The 17,531-nt window shown below is 47.7% G+C and overlaps 1 protein-coding gene across 2 annotated transcripts; it reads right to left on the bottom strand.

Moving 5' to 3' along the window:
* Positions 1-4,160: 4,160 nt before the first annotated feature.
* aco1 (aconitase 1) lies at positions 4,161-14,156 on the bottom strand. Of its 2 annotated transcripts, none has more exons than XM_004086764.4 (21): positions 14,067-14,156; positions 13,205-13,332; positions 12,957-13,125; positions 12,571-12,708; positions 12,420-12,489; positions 12,163-12,346; positions 10,953-11,092; positions 10,694-10,865; positions 10,517-10,617; positions 10,063-10,179; positions 9,804-9,963; positions 9,595-9,730; positions 9,410-9,494; positions 9,176-9,332; positions 8,949-9,073; positions 8,775-8,879; positions 7,289-7,431; positions 7,030-7,177; positions 5,755-5,877; positions 5,491-5,676; positions 4,161-5,422 (listed from the first exon to the last, which is right to left on the bottom strand). In XM_004086764.4, the coding sequence occupies exons 2-21, from the start codon at positions 13,299-13,301 to the stop codon at positions 5,306-5,308; spliced, it is 2,673 nt and encodes an 890-aa protein (XP_004086812.1). In that variant the 5' UTR covers positions 13,302-13,332; positions 14,067-14,156; the 3' UTR covers positions 4,161-5,305. The 2 variants fall into 2 exon arrangements, with proteins under 2 accessions (XP_004086812.1, XP_020557619.1); XM_020701960.2 differs by lacking the exon at positions 14,067-14,156 and adding an exon at positions 13,589-14,021.
* Between the last annotated feature and the right edge of the window lie 3,375 nt (positions 14,157-17,531).

Below are 17,531 nucleotides of genomic sequence, written 5' to 3' on the forward strand. Positions count from 1 at the left end.
TCAGACAGATATTTGCCTGTGTCATTGTTTCTGGCAAGCGATGGGCTGTGTTGAAGCTGTAATTATATGTTCTGAGCAGATAGGGAACAATCCTGTCCTTAAAAGCTTTGAACCATTCCACAGGGAATCCATCTGGACCAGGAGATTTTCCACTGTGCATCAGTGAGATGGCCTTAAAAATTTCTTTTTCTTCAATAGGTCTTCCTAGGATCTCCTGTTGCTCTTCTGATAATGTTGGCCGTTTAATTTGTGAAAAGTATCTATCCATGTCTTCCTTAGTGCTTACGTTCTCTGATTTGTACAGGGACTTGTAAAAGGAGACAAAAACAGAGCTAATACTGTGTCTGTCATAGTGTCTTGTTCCTTTAGAGTCTCTGATTGCCCCAATGGTGTTTTGAGTGTCTTTCTGATTAAGTATACGTGCTAAATATTTACTAGGTTTGTTGCCGTATTCATATAAACGCTGTTTTGGAGAAAACAGTGATCTAGAGGCTTTCTCGTTGAGGACAGAGTTCAGAGCTGCTCTAACTGCTTGTGCTTTAATCAAATTATTTTTTGTAGGGTTAGATTTGTGTGCCATCTCTGCTGCCTTTAAGTCTTTTTCCAGCTGATTTTGTTCCAGCAACAATTTTTTCTTTCTATTTGCTATATATGAAATGGTGGATCCACGGATATAAGCCTTTGCTGCCTCCCATAAAAATTCAGGATTGGTGTCACTATTATCGTTTTCATCAAAATATAATTTTAACTCTTCTTCCATCCTTTTCTTGTAGTCTTTGTCAATGATAATATGTGATGGAAAACGCCACCTCGTTGTTGTGGGTGTGGTTTCTTTTATGTTCAAGTCTAAATAGACTGGGGCGTGGTCGCTTAAGTTAATAGAACCTATTTCACATGTATTTACGTGTCCCAAAGACTCAGGTGGTAAGAAGAAAAGATCAATCCGAGAATATGAATTGTGTGGATTGGAATAGAATGTGAAATCTTTGGAAGAAGGATTAATGGACTTCCATGCATCCACCAAATTAAGCTCTTCCAACATTTTGGCCAGTGTGGCCCCCAAGTTGCATCGCCCGTCAGTGGGTATTGGTGATCTGTCTAGATTGTTGTCTAAAACGCAGTTAAAATCTCCCCCCAACAGTGTCAGACCACATTTATATTCTGCAAGTTCTGATGCAATTTTTGTCCAAAAAGAAGACAGTGGTGGACTTGGTGCATATATGTTCATCATGGTTAAATGTACATCCTGAATGGTTCCATGTAGCGATATATATCTGCCCTCTGGATCTTTCTTACAGGTCTCCAGTACAAAGGGAACAGATTTATGTATCAGAACAGCGACTCCCCTGCTGTTGGAGGAGAAGGAGGAGTAATGTGCTTGGCCTACCCAATCCCTCTTCAGCTTCATATGTTCCTTGTCCACTAAATGTGTTTCCTGCAGGAAAGCTATCTGAACTTTTTCTTTTTTTTAGGGAGCTCAAGATCTTTTTGCGCTTAATAGGATGATGAATGCCTTTTACATTGAACAAGCAGAATTTAATGGAATTTACTCCTGACATTTTTTTTTGTGTGTGTTCATCTTAGGTATGACCCTGTTCATTCAAGTTATAAAACCAAATATACACATTAGGTTTGCTGGTGATGAGGTGAAAAGAAAAAGAAAGGAAAAAAAATCTCAAAACGTGAAAGAGAAACAAAAATCTTGCAACTGCTGCAACTCCAGCTCCTTTGTAGGGCTCACGTGATACATAACTCTCTGCCACTTTCTCAATAACACCCACATTAACGTTAGTAGGAAGAAGCGGAGCTCCCCAAACCTTCCTCCTGTGACTTATGTCCAACAGAAATACCGTACTCTGGCTGCACTTCCAGATATAAAAACATAATCAAGATGGATCAGCTTGCCTGAACATAAAATGAACTTTAATATGGTCTATGAAAAGAAAAGAAAATGTGTATATATATATAAGGGGGACGTGTCCATTAACTTAAACTAATATAATAACATAAGTATTTGCCCCATTTATGAAAAAAAAGATTTAAGAAGAAAGAAAAGAACAGTCAGGTGTAAAATACCGTGGCTGTTTATGCTGCGGTGCACTATGTGCTGTCTTTCTGCACTGCCATGGTGAACAGATTTATTTATTTTAAAAAGCACAAAAGCATCCATCGGTATTCACGTTCACTCACAGGATCATCCTGGTACGCTGTCCGTCATCTTGCTGCAAAAGCCGCTTTCTGCCGCTACTTCCGTGTCTCTGTGAGCTTTCAAAAGGGGTAAAAATAAAAGCAAGAATGGTCGATCTATTATTGTCTCGATGAAAATCAGAAAAATATCATAAGATTTAGCTAGCTGCTTCGCCTACCGGACTTAGCTTTTAGCTCCTAGCATTGCAAACATGACTGTGGCCAATACCCCAAGATGCATCACGAAAAGCATGTTGGGTAAGTATCTTGTGGGAATGGAATAGTATTTCGTCCGAACGAGATATTAATCTGTGGAAACAAGATATATTTTAATTTTTTGATGTCAGGACACGGGCTCCATACTTTCCGTTCTCAGTTTTCGCTGCTGAGCAGATCCTATTTATACGCGGGGGCGGGGCTTTGATCTCATTGTTCTTATTTATATGTGGGGGCGGGGCTTTGAGCTCATGATTTCCCATGTTTCCCAAAGAGCTCATGGTGTTCTCCTTCAGAACGGCGTTCTTTTATGTCGCGGCCTGTGCCCCTCCACTTTGACGTAGTCATTGAACTTTTCCCGCTCTCCCTCATTGGTTGATTATTTTCAGCGCGACTTTGTGCTTTTTGAGCTTGTCAATCAATCTCTTCTGCACGTGCAGCTAGCCAACGTAACGCAAATCTTCATCGTGATTAGATTCTTGTTTTTGTTCTAATACTGAACTCTTTTTCCATGAAGGTTTGAACTTTGAGAATTTAAACGAGAAAAAAAAGTGTAGAAAATGAAAAACCTGTTTTTTCCACCTGCGGAATATTGCTAAGATCAGAAATCTACTTTCTAAGAGTGATGCTGAAAAACTCATCCATGCATTTGTTCCGTCGAGGCTGGATTACTGTAACTCCTTGTTAGCAGCGTGTCCTAAGAGTTCCTTAAGAAGTCTCCAGCTTGTTCAGAATGCAGCAGCTAGATTGTTAGCAGGAACTAGCAGAAGAGATCACATCACTCCTCTGTTAGTTTCACTTCACTGGATCCCAGTTGATTCCAGAATCAAGTTCAAGATCCTCCTGTTAACCTATAAGGCCTTACATGGAATGGCCCCGTCCTATATTAAGGACCTCATAGTCCCTTACCATCCAATCAGAACACTTCACTCACTAAATGCAGGACTGCTTGTGGTTCCTAGAATTGGTAAAAGTACGGTTGGAGGTAGAGCGTTTAGCCACCAAGCCCCTGTCTTATGGAATAAACTCCCAGCTCATATAAGAGAGGCCGACTCAGTTTCTACATTCAAAGCTAGACTGAAAACATTCCTCTGTGGACTGGATTATTATCAGACTAGTTAGTATTCAGAGATTATTTAACTTAATGTGTTTCCTGTCTGCATTTTAACCCATCTTTGACCTGACATGACTCCAGCACCACACACACTTAAAGGCATGATCTGATCTCACTGCAACCACACGAACATTTTCAAGGGACCTCCAGATCCTGCCTGCACTACAACCAATCCACGTCTGTACCCAAAGCCAACCGACGATCTTTATTGAATTGTGTTCATGATCCTTTGATTTGATGTTTTACACTACATTTATCTGCACAAAGCCCATCGAGACGACTGTTGAGGTGATTTTGGGCTATACAATGAGCTATACAGTTTAGCTCGTGCTGGCTTGCAGCGCCTTCCGTCCGTGAAACCAGGGTTCGACTCCGGGCTGCTCCCTGTTCCCTTCTCTACCTCTGCCGGTTCCAAGTCCGGTTTGAGAAGGTTGCGTCAGGAAGGGCATCCGGCGTAAAACATTGCCAAATTTACCATGCGACTTGTTCGCTGTGGCGACCCCTGATGGGAGAAGCCGAAAGTGGAAGTAAGTAAGTAAATGAGCTCAAAGCCCCGCCCCCACGGAGTAATAGGATGAGTTCAGGGGTGAAAACTTGAAAGCTGAAAGCAAAGAGGGAGAAATGATGAAACAAGTAGAAAAAAAAATGTTCATTTTTTTATTATTTGGTCACAGTTTTATTTTTATTCAAGTTTTAAATGTACATTTTTTTTTCAAGTTATTAATATTTCTTGTAAGTTTACAATACATGTTTCAAAGGTATAATCTGGTTTTTCCTTTATTCTAAACCGAGTCTAATTGGACCCCACAGCAGATCAGCTTTTGTTACGTTTTCTGGCTGCAGTAAGACAAAAAACAGCTTTATAAGTTGGTCCAGGCATCAACATGACAGTCAGAGGTACTGGGGGGGTACTGGGGGGGTACTGGGGGGCGTGGAACAGCCCACTGGAATGAGAAGTGCACTTTCAGAGGTCCATTCAACTCCATGGACACCAGAGTTCAGGTGGTCCGCCTGCTGCTGGTCCCCCGTCAGCCATGAGGCAATGTCCTGGAACTGAAGTGTTGACAGAGAAACAGACTGACAAGGTCACCCTAAAGGTCGTGTCTCACAGCCACTACGCACGTGTTCCACGTATGAAATGTTGGTCATCCGTGATCCATGCGTGATCTATGTCATTTTTGTGAGATTCCTCCAGAAATGTGTGTCTTTCCAGGAGCGTTCCACGTTTGTCTAACAGACTTTTCATGCATGAACCACTGATGTGTAACTTTTAGATCACGTATACGGCGCACAGATCACGTTCAGATGACATCATTGATGCATGAATCACTGATGAATTACAGATAAACATCACAATAATCACACGCTTCATGTTCTACGTTGGTTTACGTGTTCTTAGCGTGTTTATTCCTACTTCTTCTGTGGTTTTAACGTGGTTCATTCCTGATACATCTGTGAACATTTCACCTAAAGACCACAACTTTCTCACTTATGATTCACGTCTGACCAGTTTACATCCAAACGTACGTAGAGGCTGTGGGACGCGGCGTTTACCTGCATCAGGAAGGACATTCCTCCCACCTGCAGGTGAGACGAGGACTTCCTGTTTAACCTCATGAAAAGGATTCAGTTATACAACTAAACCTTCTTCAGTTGTAGTTCTGATCTGGACAGACGGTCATCTGTGTTGCCGCTCAGAGACCGTTTCCTATGTTTGCAGCGGTTATGGAAAATGATTCAATCTTCTGGGCCGTGGTTCTGTCAGCTGTTTCCGTCAGAAAGCCGGCTTTAGTTTGCTGACATCTTGCGGATCATGTAGTTGAGGATTCCTCCGTGGTGGAAGTAGGTCAGCTCCACGTCGGTGTCAAACCTCATTCGCACTTGGAAGGTTTTCCCAGAGTCCAGCTGTGAGGGCAGGAGAAGCTGGTGAGACCGCCTCTTCACATTAGCACCCGTGAGACCGCCAAACCCACCTTCACATCCGCCAGCATCCTGGGCGTGAGCGGCTCTGGGATGCTGATGCTGTAGCGCTCCCGGCCCGTCAGGCCCAGGCTGTCCGCTGAGTCTCCTGGCAGATACTCCAGGGGGATGACTCCCATCCCCACCAGGTTGCTGCGGTGGATCCTCTCATAGCTCTCAGCCAGAACCGCCTTGATGCCCTGGCAGAGAGTCAGAGAAAACCCGTGAAACTCTGCCGGTAGAGTCTGAGCGACATCTCCCACAGAACGTCTTCTCACCAGCAGGAACGGGCCTTTGGCCGCCCAGTCTCTGGAGCTCCCGGAGCCGTACTCTTTCCCCGCCAGAACCAGCAGCGGCTCACCGGACTGCCGGTACCTCTCTGCAGCATCGAACACGTCCAGCTGCAGAAACAGAGGAAGTGGACTTTACACGGAGCGGCTGAAGAGAGAAAGTTAGAATGAGAGACACAGCACTCTGCTGACATCAGCATGAGGACAAAGGTCGAGTCCCACAGACACCACGTACATTTGGAGAACTGGTCATACCTGGAAAAAGTGACATACGGGGGTCTTTATGTTCACAGATGTATCAGGAATGAACCACGTTAAAACCACAGAAGAAGTAATTAATGCAGAAGTTAATGCACTTCGCAGAATTAACCGTCGGTGCGTTACTTTCTGATAATGCACACTTTAAAGGCCAGTACCCCGTTTATACCACGGTCACTAATAAAAGAAATAAATATTTAATCCAGTTTTAGTCCTTTATCCTAGTTATTTTTTCAGTTTGGATTCATTTTTTTCACAAAAAGCGGTCTATTTGGTAGGTGGTGCGGCGCGTTGTCACATTACCGGCTCAGCCGGCGCCGACCTCGAGTGCAGCGGCAAAGGAAAACGATATCTATGCTGATGATCACGATGTGTTCAACCGCTTGTTTTTGTCCAGATGATGAAGCTAACGTTTGTTTGAAAGAAGCCGGCGCCGTGATTCAGAACATTTAAGCTATGTGACCGGAACATGTTTTTGGGGCGTGCGGTTAACACTTTTTAATGCACACCCAGCAGCCAATCAGAATCAAGTATTCACTCAGACCATGGTAAAGTAGGAATAAACACGCTAAGAACACGTAAACCAACGTAGAACATGAAGCGTGTGATTATTGTGATGTTTATCTGTAATTCATCAGTGATTCATGCATCAATGATGTCATCTGAACGTGATCTGTGCGCCGTATACATGATCTAAAAGTTACACATCAGTGGTTTTCATCCTGTAAAAAGCTGAAACCCTCAACATTCATCTGAGCACATTGATGAACACAAAAAACACGTACGGATGACGTAGATCACACACAGATCACGGAAGACCGACATTCATACGTGGAAAACGTGCGTAGTGGCTGTGCGACACGGCCCTCCGCCACCAGTAACGTAAGCCTGACCAGTCCAGCATCGAACACGTATGTTTTTAGACGGCTGATTCCACAGAAAGGTAAAAAGCAAAGAGACGGCGAGCGACGGGACAAAGAGAGAGAGCGGCGGCAGCAGTCTGACCGTTTCTCCGCTCGGCAGGTGGACGGTCTGCGGCGCCTGCTTGCCCAGGAACTTGTTGAAGAGGCGGATGTTTGCGAACGTCCCTCTGGCCATGACGGCGTCGTTTCCTCGCCGCGAGCCGTACGAGTTGTAGTCTCGAGGAGTCAAACTGGAGAAACAGAGGAGAAGAAAAGAAGAAGAATAGCAGGAATTCTAATTCTGTTCTTTAGCGCCGCAGGACTCACACAAGTGTGTGCACAGAAAGAGACGGCACATTTACCCTCGGTCTGCCAGGTAACGAGCTGCCGAACTGTTCCTGGCGATGTTTCCGGCAGGAGAGATGTGATCGGTGGTGACCGAGTCTCCCAGGTTGAGCAGCACGTACGCATCCTTTATGGAGCGGGGGGGCTGCAGCTTCAGGGTCTGATGGGAGGAGTTGTGGTTGTAATGTGGTAGCAACACCATCATCACCATCATCACCATCATCACCATCATCACCATCAGCACCATCATCACCATCATCACCATCATCAACATCATCAACATCGTCACCATCGTCACCATCATCACCATCATCACCATCAGCACCATCAGCACCATCAGCACCATCAGCACCATCAGCACCATCATCACCATCATCACCATCATCACCATCAGCACCATCATCACCATCAGCACCATCAGCACCATCATCACCATCATCAACATCATCACCATCATCACCATCGTCACCATCAGCACCATCAGCACCATCGTCACCATCAGCACCATCATCACCATCGTCACCATCATCACCATCAGCACCATCGTCACCATCGTCACCATCAGCACCATCGTCACCATCGTCACCATCGTCACCATCGTCACCATCAGCACCATCATCACCATCAGCACCATCAGCACCATCGTCACCATCGTCACCATCAGCACCATCATCACCATCATCACCATCATCACCATCATCACCATCGTCACCATCAGCACCATCAGCACCATCGTCACCATCGTCACCATCAGCACCATCATCACCATCATCACCATCATCACCATCAGCACCATCGTCACCATCATCACCATCAGCACCATCGTCACCATCATGACCATCTACACCATCTGCACCATCTGCACCATCATCACCATCAGCACCATCATCACCATCATCACCATCGTCACCATCATCACCATCATCACCATCGTCACCATCATCACCATCATCAACATCATCACCATCATCACCATCGTCACCATCAGCACCATCAGCACCATCGTCACCATCATCACCATCAGCACCATCGTCACCATCATGACCATCTACACCATCTGCACCATCATCACCATCAGCACCATCATCACCATCTGCACCATCGTCACCATCATCACCATCACCATCAGCACCATCAGCACCATCAGCACCATCATCACCATCACCACCATCACCATCAGCACCATCATCACCATCATCACCATCGTCACCATCATCACCATCATCACCATCACCATCAGCACCATCATCACCATCATCACCATCGTCACCATCATCACCATCATCACCATCGTCACCATCGTCACCATCAGCACCATCATCACCATCAGCACCATCATCACCATCGTCACCATCAGCACCATCATCACCATCATCACCATCATCACCATCAGCACACACTGGCTTCCTGCTGTTTTATTCAGCTTCCTCATCGCCACATGTGATGCAGATTTTCAAAAATATCTTTCTGGGAGAACATGAGAAGTTTTAGAAACATCTTTACCAAACCCTCAAAGAACGGTGGAGACTTGATGTAAGTGGACTTGGGATCCCAGGTGTACAGCTTGTCAGAGGGAGCCTCCAGAGCGTTCCAGCGTTCGTTCACTTTCTGCAAACACAAACATGCAGATCCATGATCCTCATCAACTCGTCTCTGTTAGAAGCTGCCAGCGGTTACCTCGATCTTCTGGTAGACTTCTCTGAACATGGACGGAATGACAAACTCTTTTTCCACGGCCTGGATCTCCTCCCGCGTGGGCCAGATGTCCCTCAGGTAGACGTCTTTACCGTCACAGTTGGTGGCTGTGGAAAATGAAACGATGCATGACCGCCATGGCAGTGCACGCTCACAGCGCTAAACCCTGGAGCCGGGACTGCGACGCGGGTTTGGACCGGCCCCCTCACCGATGGGCTCCGTCTCAAAGTCGATCCTCACGGTGCCGGCAATCGCATAAGCGATGACCAGCGGCGGAGAAGCCAGGTAGTTGGCCCTGGTGTTGGGATGGACCCGGCCCTCAAAGTTCCTGTTCCCTGACAGGATGCCGGCGGCCACCAGGTCCCCCTGAAGCACAGACCAGCATCAGCACCTCACAGGCAACCAAGGTCCAGCTACGGGAGACGGGGACAGACTGTTGGTACCTGGGTTATGGCCTCTACCACCGCTTCTGGCAGCGGCCCGCTGTTGCCGATGCACGTCATGCAACCGTAGCCGACCACTTCAAAGCTAGCAGGAACAGCACAGAGTTCTGGGTTAATAAACACCTCATTCTGCTTCTTCCTCCGCTGGCTCACCATGAAGACCCTCGTCCCTGAAAGCACCGCACCCCAGCTGGGACAGGTAGTCCATGACGCCGCTCTCCTTCAGGTAGTAGGTCACCACGCCGCTGCCGGGCGACAGACTGGTTTTGATGTACGGCTTCACGCTCAGTCCGTGTTCCACGGCTTTCTTAGCCAGAAGTCCTGAAATCACAGGTCGGACGCTCAACCCAATGACCACAGAGCACTTCCCCCCATCGTCAGCGAGTGTGGCCACCTGCTCCCAGCATGACGGACGGGTTGCTGGTGTTGGTGCAGCTGGTGATGGCGGCGATGACCACAGAGCCGTGGCTCAGCGTGTATTCATTCCCGCTGAAGTGGAAGGGGACGGCGGCGCTGTGGCGTTCAGGAGCGACCTGGAAACCCTTGAATCCCTGCTGCAGATGGAAGCAGAGTTCTTTAGGAAGACGGCTGGATGAACGCCTCAGCACTGGTCATGGGGGAGGACGCAGTTTGGGGTCGGCGAGGACGTGTACCTTTGCTCCCAGGCAGCTCTCAAAGTCTGTCTTCATTTCGGAGACGGGAATTCGGTCCTGAGGCCGTTTGGGACCGCTGCAGCACGGAACCACGGTGCTGAGATCCAACTCCACCACCTGAGAGGAGAGAGGACAGAGTCCCGCTCAGACCATGGACAGGCAACAGGAAGTACATCTACATCCATCTTTTGTCTGTTGGTATCAAAGGCTACGCAGAAAAATGACCTGAAACAGGAACCAGACTTCAGCGCCGACTGAAAAGGATAAACCTGGACTAGTGCTGGATAGAAGCATTCCTGTTCATGTTTCAGCCGTAACCGAACGTTTCACATCTTCCCTCTCCTCTAGCACGTTCCCAGCATACCGTCTTGTCAGCTTCAGGGTCAGTGCTGGAAATGTGAGCGCTGTGCCACGTCTTACAGGTGAAGCATAAAGGTTTGTGTTGTAGCCTCACATGAGTGAAGTCTGGATCCTGGGCCGCATCCTCGTAGTCTCTGAACATGGCCACGGCCTTCAGGTACTCCGTGATGTAGGCCAGCTGCTGCGCCTCTCGCCCTGAGGCCAAACACAAGAAACTATGGAGGGAAAAGTCTAAAACTCTGCGTCAAAAAGCTGCAGAAGCTCAGCTCACCCGTCTGCTCCAGGTACTGAACGCTGACGGCGTCCACGGGGAAGAACGCCGCCGTGGCGCCGTACTCTGGACACATGTTGGCGATGGTGGCTCGGTCAGCGATGGACAGCTGGGCGACGCCGGGGCCGAAGAACTCCACAAACTTCCCCACCACGCCCACCTGTCGAAGGTGCTGCAGGACAGAGGCTGCATCATCAGAGAGGCTGGGGGAGGACGGACGGACGGACGGACGGACGGCGCTGCACAGCGCTGCGACTACCTTGGTGACCGTGAGGACGATGTCAGTGGAGGTGATGAACTTGTCCGGGACGCCGTGCAGCTTGTACCCCACCACCTCTGGGAGAACCATGCTGATTGGCTGTCCCAGCATGACGGCCTCTGCCTCAATCCCACCGACGCCTGCAGGCAGAGGAGAGTTACATCCTGCTAGTTCAGGACGAGGACGAGGACTCAACGCGTCAATCAGTCCAAAAGGTCCGTCTGCCAGACACAAACACTTCTGGGACTTCCTGTCAGGGTCGCCACAGCCAATCAGATTTCACTGGTTCCCACTGGGGATTTTTATGTACTTAACTGGGCTGGAGAGACCCAGACTTAGACTCAAGGACCCCCCCTGGATGAAGCTCACAGGGAATTGAACCCTGATTTCCTGAACAACAGCTGAGTCATCCACGCAGTTTCATCATCACAGCTAAAGTTGTTGTTTGAAATTATGAAGTTCATAAAAATCTCATATTGATTTAAAAAGATGGTGTTTGTTCTTGGAGGAGGAGGTTTTAGACGCGCATCATGATGGACATATTTGACAAAACTGCAATGGAAACTCTTTTGGAATCAAATGAGTCATGTGACCAACAACTGATGCACTCCTTGGTAGGAACTGGCGGCCTTGGCGCTGCACAGCGGGCGCCACCAGACGTCCCACAGCGTCTCAATTGTTGGATCCACAGCTCCTCTGGAAAATCACCAACCACCATTTACCAAAAACAGCTTCATCCGTAGCCCCTCCCACATGTACGGAGCTCGCCGCTTCACGGTCTGAAGAAGACGGCGACGTCTCCTTTGACAGATGATGATGACGTTAGCGCTGTGGCAGAAACGTGGATTTATCTGCTGTCAATCATTTATTGGTCTCATCCGTGTTTCTGGATGACTTATAGCGTTGATTTGTTTTGTGTTTATTCACACAATTTAATGGATTTAATGGAAACTGTGATTGTGAGACGTGTTTTGGACTTTTCTAAGCTTTGGATAAAGTTTTGGATCTGATGGCAGAAATGCCTCTGAATCTAGACAAACTTTAGCTTCATTTGTGTCAAACTTCCTGGTTTTCTCCTGAAAATGGAATTCATAGGCAGCTTGAAAGAGTAAAGCCATAGAGGGGGTTTTGAGAGCGGCGTCCTGCTGACACCACGCGGTTCTGCGGCCCCAGGAGCCAACAGGAAGTACGTGAAACGCCTGAGCCCTACCCCAGCCGAGAACACCCAGGCCATCAATCATGGTGGTGTGGGAGTCGGTGCCCACCAGACTGTCGGGGTACAGGAAGCCGTCGTGGTGGAACACCACCCGAGCCAAATACTCCAGGTTGACCTGGTGAACGATTCCAGAACCAGGAGGGATGATCCGCATGTTCTTGAAGGCTTTGGAGCCCCACTGCAGAGGACAGAGGAGGGGAGGGGGGGTGAAGGAACATTCTGGACACCGCTCACACCGTGCAAAGTCCTACTTTCAAAAACTGGAATCTCTCTTTGTTGCGGTCAAACTCCAAGTCCTGGTTCTTCTGAAGGCTGTCGGACCTAAAGACGGATGAAAAGAGAAGATCTGCTGACTGACGCCGCCTCGCTGGGCGGGGCGCCAGATGGTGCGTCCGCTCTCACTTCCTGTTGAAGTCCACTTGGATGGAATGATCGATGACGAGGTCTGCGGGGCAAACGGGGTTGATCCTTTCTGGATCGCCGCCCAGCTTCATGACTGCGTCGCGCATGGCGGCGAAGTCCACCACGGCGGGAACGCCGCTGCAGGGAGGAGCGTTCAGACACACGGCCGGTCAGAGCGGACACCTGGGACACACCTGTACCTGCAGATCTCTGCAGGGATTTAACGCCTGCTTTAAGACGAATTAAACCGAGTTTCCTCCCATTCTGGGATTTCTTTCCATGAGACACAGAACAGGAAAACCCGAAAAGAGGGACTGGAGGGAACCTCCTCAGGGGGGCTAGAGAGCGAGGAACATGCACGGACGGGGGGGGGGGGACAAACGTACGTGAAGTCTTGAAGGATGACCCGGGCCGGTCTGAAGGGAACCTCCACAGTCTGAGTCTGCGTCTGCTTCCAGTTCAGGATGTTCTCCACGTCCGAGCGCTTCACCAGAAACCCGTCGCAGTTCCTGACGGCGGACTCCAGCAGCACGCGGATGGAGAACGGCAGGCGGTCTGAGGGGCACAGAACCGGGAAAACGCTGCTGAGACCACATGCTGACCAGGAGTGTGACGCTCAGATGGCAGACGTTACCGTATCTGGGGTCTGTCAGCTTCGACAGGTTGAAAAACTGCTGCTGTGGGTCAGTGGGGCTGAGAGATTCCACCAAATGTTGGAAAGGGTTCTTCATATTCGCTGTTATCTTTAGTTTCTGTGGAAACCTAAAGACAGGAATGTTGGTTAGAAGCCTTGAACCTGCACTGAACCTGCTGACCAAACCAGCACAGAGTCAGAAAGCCTCCAGGGTCCAGAAAGACCCGCCTCCAGGGTCCAGAAAGACCCGCCTTCCCTCTGTGACGCTGAACTCTGACCCACATTTCACTGTTCTTATCTGAATATCTGCAGCCTGACTAATCCCCACGTCTCTGCTTACAACAGAGTTCTTTGAAAGAGGCCAACATCTGTGTCAAAGTTCACCTTCTGAGGATTTGGCTGCACTTCCTGAACGGCTGCAGACTTTGGTCACTAGTAAGAATCCCACTGATGTGCATCAGACTCTGATCCACAAACGGATAAAAGACCAAATCACGGTCAGATTTGTACATTACTATAATTCTACAACTAGTACTAAAATGTCAAATAAATGCATATAAAATGCAACAAATGACAGAAATGGCCCGAACCCAAATGTCACGACTTCAGCTGTGAGCAAACTTCTGCGTTCAAACCCAGAACCAGAACATCTGCGAGAGCCTCGGGTTAAAGAGCAGAAACATGATGATGAGTCAGCCTAAACCGGTTAAGTTAATCATGAGCGGGGAACCGTGACAGCAGGCTAGCTAGCTTAGCTCGCTGCTCCAATTCCCGCCCAAACCTGCCGGTCAAACGCCGCAGTTCCGCCAGTGGAAGAGTCCAGAGTCTGCGGCTGGACGCGGGTCTGATCCCACAAACTTACGTGTCAGTGCAGAGCCGGACGTAACTACAGCTGTTTGCTGACCGATGCCGCTGTCACTACCCGATCTGTCCACGCATGCGCAGACATTACGTCACTTCCTCTTTTTGACTAACATTTCCACAGTTACACAATTTAACTCACATTTACTCCCATTTTTTTGTATATTTTTTGTGCTTTTGTTGTTGTCAACCTTATAATTCAATGTAAAATAAATGAATAAATAAAGGTTCCCTTTCTCAATGTCCGCAACCGAGAGCTCGCTTCTAGATTTTCAGAATAAAAGCCTCCCTCCTGCAGCATGTGAACCCTGAGCTGTCTGGAAATCACGCTGCGGCCAGGCTTTGATGGAATCATTAGAAGAAAGTATTTTATATTATAAGTATAAGCAAACACTTGTGGAGGAAAACTTTATCACTCTTCTTCAATGAAGGATGAATATCAGCTTATAACACAGAATGGATCAGTAAACGTTGTCATAATAGTATTAGTACTACTGATAATACTTATAATACAGCTACTAAGCATTTCTATAAATAATAAGAAAACCAACCGCTGTTTTACACAGAACAGTTTTTTTATTTGGATCATAAATGATGAGGCCCGCTGCTGTTCAGCTGCTTTGCCACTAGGTGGTGCTTTTGCAACAGCCGTGATTTGTTCAGCAACCAGCATTATCAGCAGCTGCTTCACATCTGGAGTCATTCTCCATCCAGTAATATCAGGACTAGTGTGATTTTCTGTTTGTTGCTAAAAGCCAACACAAGACAGACTGGACTCCATCAGCATCTGATAAGCAGATGTCCTCTGAGTCCCCCCACAGCGTGACTGACAGCTGGGGCATTTGTCCTTCAACCCTGCAGCCACAGCTGTCTGCAGGCCCAGAACTGGATAGCTGTTGCTCTCAAAGCTAGATACCATTTATTTAACATCCCATAGTAACACCAGAACAGTAGAATAAAAGGTTGACCACCATGGGGATCTGCTGTGGGGCTGCATGGGGATCTGCTGGGGACAAGACCCTCCACACTTCTGCCTACTTGTGTAGCCACAAGGAGTCCGAGTCTGGGTCTCCCTGTGCCGGTCCCCAGCCCGGAAAAAAACCCGGTCTGTGTCGGGAAACGCATCCGGCATAAAGCTCTCTGCCAAAGCACCTGTGTGAATCCGTGAAAGCTGATTGGCTGTGGAGACCCTGAAGGGAAACGCCCAAAGGAAAAGTAGAAGTCTGATCTTTCTTCTGTAGTTGTTTATAGGAGCAGCAAATAAATCATTGAACATTTCTTCCAGCTAATGGACAAGTGTCCCGCCCTTTCCCATCAACACAGCTTGACTTGAAAAGAGGAAGTGATTTTTGACCCCAGACCTGGTTGATGCCAATGGCAGCATGGATTCATGAGGCTTTGATTTACCTGGACATGAGCTTCTTGATCTTGACACCTGCTGCAGTCAATGAAATTCTGCTTGCTGACTACTGTAATCAGATTACCCTACATGCTCTGAATGGCCATTGCACCAGTGGGAAATAAAAACACACCAGTTCCCCCCTGTTTTATTTGTATTTTTTATTTAACCTTTATTTAACCAGGAAAGTCCCATTGAGATTAAAAACCTCTTACAAGGCAGTCCTGGCCAAGAGGCAGCAAAAAGTTACAAACATAGACAAGAAATACAATTACATTCAATTATAAAAACAGGTACATTTAAAGGAGTTGACCTCCAGTGCTCTCAATCTGGCTTTAAAATCATTTAAAGAAATAAGTTCAGGGAGCTTCCAAGTTTTTTGCAGTGTGTTCCATGAAGTGGGAGCAGGGAGAAGATGGCGCTGGTGATGCTAGCCTCACTCACGCCATACAGGCCATTCTAACCAGATGTGACGGCCTCGATTCACGTATGGATGAAATCCAAACAGCTCTGAAAAGATTTGACGACTTGGAAAAGAAATCGGAAGGCATAGAGAATCGGATGGATGGGATTGGAAAATCTACAAAAGAGAACACAGAAAATATTGTGAAGCTGCAAGAACGCGTGGAGCATCTCTCATTAGAAAACAAGAGTTGAGAGAGAAATGTCTGGAGAGCGAAAGATACCAGAGGAGATGGGACCTGCTGCTGATGGGGGCCTGAGAAAGACAAGGAAAACACCAGAGAGGTCCTCCTCGGTATCCCTACCCGTGTGGTTCCGATGTCTGTGGAGAAGCTCCGGGACACCGTCGACACCGTTCATCGGCTGGGAAAAAGAGGCGCAGTGAACAACAACACGCCAAGAGCCATAATCATCCAGTTTGCAATGCGCACGGTGAGAGACGAAGTTTGGAGATAATCCAAGGAAGACAGAGTCTGCAAAGAGATGAAGATCTACTTCAGGGAGGACTTTTCCAAAGAAGATCGGGAAGCAAGAGCCAAACTCTGGCCGATGGTGGAGCGAGCCAGACGGAGCGGAAAGAGAGCCTCTCTGAAGGAGGGGTACGGCTGATGAAGGGAGGAAAGTGATGCCATGACGACCAGAGACCATAGCTTCAAGGTCTGTTTTTGTTGAGCATTAGAATGTTGTAATTTCAAAGTTGATAGCAACAAGGTTTATAAAAAAAGAAAAAAAACATATAACTACTATTATTGGGGAAGTTGGTCCAAATATGTTGCTTTATGGTTTTGGACAGACATTCTGCTCATTCCTGCATCTGCAGGAAATCTCAGCGTTTATTTAGACACCAAGGATTCTGCTCAGTGTTCAGGTCTATTTTATTTGTTTCTTTAAATACCAGAGGTTTGAAAAATATTACAAAACACAAGACACTCTTTTTATTTTGTAAAGAACTTAAGGCAAATCTAATTTTACTGCAAGAAAGCCACTCAGGTCCAGCAGATGAAGGATTTTGGAAACAACAATGGGGAGATCCAGTCCTTTACTCACACGGCACGAGCCGCTCAGCAGGAGTCAGGATTCTGTTTAAAAATTGTTTGAAGAAAACAACCTGGAGCAGGTTCGACAGCGATTTTGAGGCGGCAGTATGTCGCTCGTTCCGTGAGCAGTGCAGGAAGACAGCCAGCACGTAAGGAGGAGTTCCCCAGGCCGCAAGCATCGGGATCTCGGAGGCGGGGTGCGGAGTCTGTGTATTCCCCTGCCATACAGCTAACATCCCAGTGATTCGCTGTGGCAATTCACCAGCTGTACACCATTCTACTGGTCAGGAGAGAAGGTACTGTTTTGTTTTTTTTATCTTTTAAAGCTGAGAATTCAGTTCAAGCCGGGAAAACAGCTGAGGCCAAGGAGGCGGGCACCACTGTCTTTGAACATTTACGTTTTGAAGACCATTCGGGATTAGAAACCAGTCTGATTTCCCCGTGGAAAAGAACCATCTGAAGCTAACTGTCAAAACCGTTAACTGACTGTTACTCCGTTCGGGCATTTCGTGTCCATTCTGGAAGGAAACTGTTATCAACGTCTGGAGTTAGTTGATCGGAGGAAGTC

This window comes from Oryzias latipes, chromosome 18, assembly GCF_002234675.1.
Source record: "Oryzias latipes chromosome 18, ASM223467v1".
Classification (NCBI taxonomy): Eukaryota; Metazoa; Chordata; class Actinopteri; order Beloniformes; family Adrianichthyidae; genus Oryzias; species Oryzias latipes.